The sequence below is a fragment of the Lepisma saccharinum genome, chromosome 23 (genome assembly GCF_977018435.1).
Source record: "Lepisma saccharinum chromosome 23, izLepSacc3.1, whole genome shotgun sequence".
Lineage (NCBI taxonomy): Eukaryota > Metazoa > Arthropoda > Insecta > Zygentoma > Lepismatidae > Lepisma > Lepisma saccharinum.
This window is the reverse complement of record NC_139251.1, coordinates 34,599,095-34,607,364: the sequence shown is the minus strand read 5'-3', so window position 1 is coordinate 34,607,364 and position 8,270 is coordinate 34,599,095. Positions and strand designations below refer to the sequence as shown.

The 8,270-nt window shown below is 35.8% G+C and overlaps 1 protein-coding gene and 1 pseudogene across 2 annotated transcripts; both read left to right on the top strand.

Annotated features, from left to right (window-relative positions):
• LOC145977867 (protein LLP homolog) lies at positions 1-7,190 on the top strand. Of its 2 annotated transcripts, none has more exons than XM_083110195.1 (3): positions 1-82; positions 1,349-1,514; positions 6,926-7,190. In XM_083110195.1, the coding sequence occupies exons 2-3, from the start codon at positions 1,373-1,375 to the stop codon at positions 7,159-7,161; spliced, it is 378 nt and encodes a 125-aa protein (XP_082966321.1). In that variant the 5' UTR covers positions 1-82; positions 1,349-1,372; the 3' UTR covers positions 7,162-7,190. The 2 variants fall into 2 exon arrangements, with proteins under 2 accessions (XP_082966321.1, XP_082966322.1); XM_083110196.1 differs by having other exon boundaries at positions 7-110.
• Positions 280-1,342, top strand: LOC146005464 (ATP synthase subunit s, mitochondrial pseudogene; annotated as a pseudogene).
• Positions 7,191-8,270: the final 1,080 nt, after the last annotated feature.

Here is an 8,270-nt window from a genome sequence, read left to right as displayed (position 1 = left end):
TATGAACATGAACTAATCTGTCTTGAATCTGTGAGTTTACCAAAGCAACGTGAAACAGATGTTGAATAATTTCAAGTAATAGGTAAAAGTTTTGTATTTTGTGGCCTCAGGTAACTGTGAAGTATGGATTAAATTGATTGACAACATTGCATGTTTGTCACCTAGAACCTAATTCTGCATACATAATAGATACAATTTGAAATTTTTAAATTTCTGTATTCTTAACGTGAGCACTGCAACATGTTTTTCCCAAATTTTGTAAAAGGGCTAGGATTGAAAATGTACAAAGCGAATATCACGTCTAAGAAGAATATGTGGCATTGGGTGAGTACAGTTTTTAACCAAGTCGACGTATCCCGCATTCAAGCAGTTGGTCCAGATAGAGCGTGTGCAGAATGGGTGTTGAGATGCGGAGGATCGATCAAGTGGAAAGATTACAATGAAACTTTGAAGGATTACAATGCATTGCCCCCAGAACACTTTAAGCACTATATTGAGGAAATCGATGCTACAGAATCATGTGTAATGGATAATGGCTTTATTCACTTAAGGGACTTAAAATATTTGACTCGCTTAATTTTACACAGGTGTTACTTTGTAGAAGACGAAGGGTTAATTCAACTTAGTGAACATACAAGATCTACCCTTCAACATTTGCAAGTGAGTAGTTGCTCAAACATCACTTTCGAAGGAGTGAAATCCCTCAAGGAGCTTCAGGAACTGAAGACTTTACTACTATTTGATCTTGACAATGTTGACGGTAGGGACGAGTGCTTCAAGTTTCTTAAAGGTGAACTACCCAAATGCACAATTCAATTTCCATGCGAATGCCCTGAAATTCATCAAAACGAACGCCAGTAACTGGTGTGTTTTGTCTAAAAAAATTGTAAGGAAGGCAAACTTGCTTACAATTATTGGCATGCCAAAACGAGGACATTTCTCTTAATGTAAGACCAAACATAATTATGGCCACGAAGCCCGACGTGAAGTAATTCATTTTTAACATGTTAATCTCAAAATTTACAGTTTCACTTATTAGTGATCAGTACTGTGTTTTAGTTCTGAAAGTTTTAATTGTATTATTTAAAATCAGTTATAATTTATGTAGAAGAATACGCGGAAGATGTAAATATTTGTACCTGGTTACTGTGCTGGTTTTGCTAAACTCTTTCTCTGTTTATATGCAAGTTATTGCGTGGATCATATTTTTGTGTTTGTGCTATTTTGTGATTTAATGTGTTTATTGCACTCTAAACTTCTCTTCAACTTCAAGGATGGGTCTTGAATGGTTAATGTTCAAATCTGGTGATTATTACATCTTGTGTATCAACGTCCATTTATGTTTTAGGCTGTTTGCACATAGGTGATCAACATGGCAAAAAGCATTCGAAGCAAGTGGAAGAGGAAGATGAGAAACCTGAAGAGAGTGCGTTATGGTGCAAAGGAACTAGAGATATTGAAGTCTGTTGTTGGAGCAAAGTCGGAAATGAAGAGTTTATCAGATATAGTGACAGGTAACTCATGTTATTTCCATTTCCATTTGTAACTAGGCATAGTTAGTCACTTTTTGTTTATTAATGCCATATGTTATGAAGATGAATTACCAAGAAAGCTACAGATTTGGGTAAAAATTTGATACGGTCCCAACGGATTTCTTCATTTTTACACAAGATACTATTTACGGAAATGAGTTTCTGTACCATTAAGACGATTGTGGAGGTATTTTTTTTGGTATGACTGGAGATGACCGGACCCCTCTCCGATTTTCTTCATATTTGGCATACTTACTAATTGAGGCCTGCTAATGACGAATCTGAAGTTAAAATTGGTCAGAAACATCTAGAAATTGCAAACTAATTGTGAACCATTGACGCGAAAATCAACTTGTTTCCATTCCAAAAACTAGCACCTTATTTTAGCTTATTTTGCAATTTCTAGATGTTTCCGTCAACTTTTAACTTGAGATTCGTGATTAGGAGACCTCAATTAGTGAGTATGCCAAGTATGAAGAAAATCGGAGAGGGGTCCGGTCATCTTCAGTCGTTCCTTTTCTTTCATCGTGGAATCTATTTCACCAGGAAATCATGTATTTTTGAACAGAAATATGCGAATGTTTGATGACTTAACTCCCTGTCAGTGTTTCCAACCATGCCGTTTTTTGCAAGATGATGACAATTTTAACTATGTTTGCCTAACGTAACCGAACCTTGCCGTGCATGGTTTGTGGGGCTATCTGTGAATTGTTTGTGGGGCTTTTTCAGTTTCTGGGATGCATGGTTCATGAGGCTATCCGTGAATGATTCGTGGGGATTTTTCGGTTGACAAGGTTGGAAACACTGCATACCCAATGATGTACCACGCTAGTCAAGCTTTCTCACCATATTGTGTCTTACGGAAGCGAAATAAGGAACAACAATAATTACTCCTCATGTCACAAATTGAAATTATTTTCGTGAAAAAGCAAAATACCACCTTGAAGAATCTTTCGTAATGCAGAATAGGTAAGTACGAATGTTAAAAATGACGAAAGAAACGATTGAGAGGTGTTGGGACCATACCGAAGTTTTACCCAGAAATGATCCTTTTGAAAGTCTCTGAGAATAATTTATGTGAAATTAGGTTATGAAAAATATATTGTAAATTTTAGTTGCAGCTTTCTTAGGCCATTTGTATTACGTTAGTCGGAAAACAATACACAGGGTGTTTGCCCATGTGGAAGACCTAGAAATCCTGGAGGAGTCGTGGAAATGTACTCTTTTTCTGGAAAATTCAACTTTTTAAAAATTACTCCCCTGGGTTTCTCTGGTGAAACAAAATGGAATCTGGAGAATCCAATCCACTTATCACTATAGGCGATAGATACCTGAAACCATGAGTTTTCAACCATTGCAGTGGCCAGAGTTGAGGGGTAACACATAAATCTTCTCTTTCCTTTCTGCGACAGGCTCTGCTGAAACGGATTTGGCAGTTACATGTGAACTGTGTCTTCAAGAAGACAATAACTATTGTGATTTAAATTATTGCTTGAGATCATTGATCTATCCTGCTAGACTCACTACTCCCCGGTGCACAACACTGCAGTAGAAATTGTTTTTAAATACTCCTGGAAAAGGGGGTCATCTTTTGAACTCTCTAACATGTAGAAATCTACTACAATAAGTGGTCTTACCAATTTTTTTTTTGGGGGGGGGGTTCAGTATTCCCTCATCTGGATGAATATATTACTAAGTTTTAATAAATTATGAATTCATCAAAATAATTCTTTATTAATCTTTAGTCAGTTCATTTGAAGTAATACATAGTAACTGCCTTCCTCTACCAAACAGTCCATTACACTTTTCGTCTTTCTTCACATTGTTTGTTATCTTTACATGTGAAGTTATTATTCTAAAACTCGTGAGGTGGTAATCTAATTGTGAGTGTTTTGCTAAAGTATAGTGAACTTGTGTTCTAGTGCACTAATTGCTCTAATGATTTGGTCTAGTACAGGGGTTCTCAAACTTTCTTGCTGTCGTGGCCTCCCTCCTCTGCCAAAATAATCATGCATCTCCCCTCAATGAAATGCATATAGATGATTCCATGTGATATGGTCATGGAAGATCAACACGAGATCTCTTTGTGTGTTTATTTACTGTTGGTACATATACAAGTAATGAAAATCTAATGTACCTTCTGTCAAAAAAGTACCGGGAATTTGTAATTTAAAAGGCCCGCGCAAAGGATTTGTTAAAAATCTTTTTTTTCCGTAAGTTGGTAGCTCTGTACTTAATTACTATGCCAAACATGAGCGCGATCTGTCAACCAGTTTGTTTACAGCAGCAGGTTGAATCAGTCCACTTCAGTAGTGCATCACGATTTTTACAATGAACGAAATAATTGAACAAAGAGTTTGCCTTAAATTTTGTGTGCTGACTCGCTAAAAATGTTAGAAAAGACTTACTTTAACTGAACTTTAAAAGCCAGGTAAAAATTTTCAGACACCTGTATATTTCTACCCCTGCTGACTATTACTGGTAGTTACAGTATATATTGTATTGTAGGAAAATGTGTCATGGTTTGAACTGTTTACATGAAATCGACTACAGTACTTACTTGTTACAATTTTTGGGTCGTGTTTCATGTTAGGAATCACAATAATTATAACAATACATAAATGTAATTAAATTTAATAATATATACAGGGTGACTGGTAATTAGATGTATTCCCTGAAAGGGGTTAAAGTAGAGACAATTTGCAATAAATTTGACCATATGATACCCCGTCCGAAAATTAGTAGTTTTCGAGATAATCTAATTTCAATTGTTTTTTTTAAAAAAATGACAATTTTCCACATAAAAAGATGAATGGAGAAAAAACTGCTCATTATATGGAACTTGTTTCAGCATTTTCTGATAGCTAACAAATAAGTGATTTGTTGAAAAAAAAAAGTTTTTCCCAAATAACAATCACATGTAAGTAACGGGTGGGTCTAAACTTACAAGTGATGATAAAAAAATGCACTCTTAGTTTATTTGGCAATGTATTAATAACAAAAATGGTATGACACGAAACGTACAAATTACTTAAATTACTTCCTTGTGACATCTGCTATCCAACAAGGTACAAATGTTGCTAACATTCACATTTGTGTACAAGAAATAATACTTTGTTGATGTTCATGTGAATGGAATCAATGAATAATACAATTAAAGAACATTACACGTCTTGCTCAAAGTGGGCACCTCCGTTACGAATGCAGGCACGCAGGTTTTTTCGGACATTTGGTCTCTTAACTCGTGATGTGATGGTGTCCTTGATGTGTTGACCAGCTGTTAAGATCCTCTCCCTGAGCTCTTCTTGCGAGTTTACCTGTGTCTTGTCATGTGGCTCCAAATGTAGAAGTCGCAAAGCAAATCGGTGGATCGAGCCGGCCTTGGCAAATCCATTTCTTTGGGTAATTTTCATCCAGCCACTGTCGCACGCCCAGGCAGAAGTATGGATGGGCGTCATCAACAATCATTTGATTGAGCCATTTTTCCTGCCCCAAATCTGAAATGGCATCACTTATGAACATTTTTTGAGGAACAGGATGGCAATGTTGTTGGAGGATGTGCCTCTAGCTACAAGACGTGACATGATTTATCAGCATGATGACTGCCCATCTCGATCCCCCGATCGATTTGACGTCTTGCGACTTTTACATTTAGAGCCACATGACAAGACACCGGCAAACTCGCAATACGAGCTCAGGGAGAGGATCTTAACAGCTGGTCAACACATCAAGGACACCATCACATCACGAGTTAAGAGACCAAATGTCCGAAAAAACCTGCGTGCCTGCATTCGTAACGGAGGTGCCCACTTTGAGCAAGACGTGTAATGTTCTTTAATTGTATTGTTCATTGATTCCATTCACATGAACATCAACAAAGTATTATTTCTTGTACACAAATGTGAATGTTAGCAACATTTGTACCTTGTTGGATAGCAGATGTCACAAGGAAGTAATTTAAGTAATTTGTACGCTTCGTGTCATACCATTTTTGTTATTAATACATTGCCAAGTAAACTAAGAGTTCATTTTTTTATCATCACTTGTAAGTTTAGACCCACCCGTTACTTACATGTGATTGTTATTTGGGAAAAACTATTTTTTTCAACAAATCACTTATTTGTTAGCTATCAGAAAACGCTGAAACAAGTTCCATACAATGAGCAGTTTTTTCTCCATTCATCTTTTTATGTGGAAAATTGTCATTTTTAAAAAAAAAAACAATTGAAATTCGATTATCTCGAAAATTACTAATTTTCGGACGGGGTATCATATGGTCAAATTTATTGCAAATTGTCTCTACTTTAACCCCTTTCAGGGAATACATCTAATTACCAGTCACCCTGTATATTATAATTATTGTGATTTATCCAATATGTGGAAAGTGTTCTGTAAATTCTCACCTCTGATAGTCAATTTCTGTTCAGTTTTGCTTCTCTTTCTTATAACTAGAGCCTGGGAGTTTAGCAAATTGCCCTTTTTCCTGCTGCATTTATTGTCAAAATTTTTCATTATGTACATTTTCTATGCTGTTGCTAATGTTTTAGAAGTATTTTCATTTTTTCTTTTTTGTAGCCTACTGCCTATTTTTTATTAATGCTTTTTTTTCAATTTTCAATGAAATTTTAGTTTGTTAAATAAATTTATTTTTATTTGGTTTATTATGTGAATATTTTTCACCTTATGCACTAATCACTCCTGTCTAAATGGAGAGAGACATTCTTTCTGACACGTCTATGAAGCTGACCTCCAATGGTGGATTGTTTATAAGAGTACGCTTCGGCACCAAGGGCTCCTCGTTCGAATCTCAGCCTGGGCACGGGTGTTCTTTGAGAGTGTTCCATCAATTTCATGTCGCCATTCATACTTATCTTTGCGATTAGCCAAAATGGCAGAAAAGCGAAGTAATATAAAACGAAATCGTTCAATACGTCCTATTAAAGTTGAAAGCTAAAGTAAAAAAAAAATCATTGGCATTTTCAAATCCCCCATTCTCCTAGACTATATACAAGGTACATGTCCTAATTGTACATAAAGGTTCATTTAAGACCACACCTGACTATTAGATCATTAATTTCCAACAGTCCTATCACCATCCATGTATTTTTGGAAAAATTGTGTTCCATGCAATTATTGTTTTTAGGTTAATGAACGATTAAATATGTGACAGACACTGGTGCATTTTTATTAATGATGGCATTTTTGTAGTTATAATTATTGTATTACTGCACCTATATAAAAGAAAAAAGAGCAGTGATTCAATAACAAAATGATTTCTTGAATTTTAGTGATATAAAATGTGTGGGCGTCTAACTGCACTCCCTCCCTCTCTTAAGTAAATTTCTTGTATGATGCCAGTAAGCTAGGGGTTATTTTATCTTTTTCTTTTTCAGTTGTTGATGCAAATGAGTTACAGCAAGAACAGTCATCAGATGCTAATGATCATGGAACTTCTTCCAGTGTAGAACCTATTGATGCTGACGAATCTTCTAGTAATGAAAAATTGTTGCTTGATGAGAATGGACGATACCCTCCTTGGGTAGGTTCCCGCCAGCTGAAGAAGCTGAAAGTAATGAACCGGAAAAAACAAAATAAATTGAAGAAATTGAAACGGAAGCTTAAACGCTGATTTGATTGAAATAAAGGCTTTTTATTGTACTTGATTATTTTTATTTTTCATAACTTCCAACATAAGAACGTAAGTAAGTATTCGCAAATAAGGAGCTTCTGTCATGCATAATTGCTGTTTCAAAAGTATTCATGTTTGTCTTTCTCAATGCATTTCTAACATGTTGGCTGGTAACATGTTAAAATGCATGGAATGTAAGTGTTGGCTGCGGCAAATCTACACTCTATGGCACAACAGCCCTCAAACTGCTAGGGCTTGCCGAGTGGCTTTTTTTATTTGTTGTAGTGTGATCATCAGCACATTGGGCCCCTTCATCGGCCTTCCAGGCTTTCAAGGCCTGAGTCGCTGCTTCTTTTCAATTAGCTCCCCAATTGTTCTCACAATGCTGCATAAACACCAAAATTTTTGGATCACCCACAGGTATCGAACCCAGGAACACATGCTTCAGAGGCAAGAGTACTATCCAATTTGCTATAGGGTGCTCCATGTTTAAAGGAGTTGTTTAGCAGAGAATAAAGTTTTTATGATAAAACCTGATAAAGAAAATAGGATTCTTAAAGTAGAACATTACGAAGTGGTGTCACTTTAGAAAATAAAAAACTTTTCATGTAACACTCTTTACATGGAGTTACAGCAAGAACATTGCCATTCTCAAGGTTAAATGTCCACCAAAAAGTATCCAATTGTAAAAGTTGAAGAATTGTTTAATGAGTTATTATTGGTACACGATTTGCACATACTTTTTTGATACATATTATGTGCAAAATTCTGTAAAACTTCCTATTTTATTTGCTTAGTCTCATTTTATAATATTTTGTTAGGATCCATTTTACAATACCGGACACTTCCCCAATTTCATTAATATTTCGCACAATTAATAATTTAGGGCTCCTAAGCATGAATCTGCAGTTAAAATTTGGCGCTCACGTGTGGAACTGACAATGCACAATTGCTCGTTATTTATCACAAGATTTTGCGTTTTGAATACTTAAGGAACAAAATATATATTCCTGATATTACTACGACCCCAAATTTTAACTGTTTGCCTAACCTAACCTTGCCGTGCATGCTTCGGGGGCTATCTGAAAATGGTTTTTGGAGCTACGCGT

What these genes read in the sequence shown, in the direction of transcription:
- LOC145977867 (XM_083110195.1), top strand. Translation starts at nt 1,373, where the DNA reads ATGGCAAAAAGCATTCGAAGCAAGTGGAAGAGGAAGATGAGAAACCTG. An exon ending in TTTATCAGATATAGTGACAG is followed by an intron (nt 1,515 to 6,925) that starts GTAACTCATGTT and finishes TTTCTTTTTCAG; the next exon opens with TTGTTGATGCAAATGAGTTA.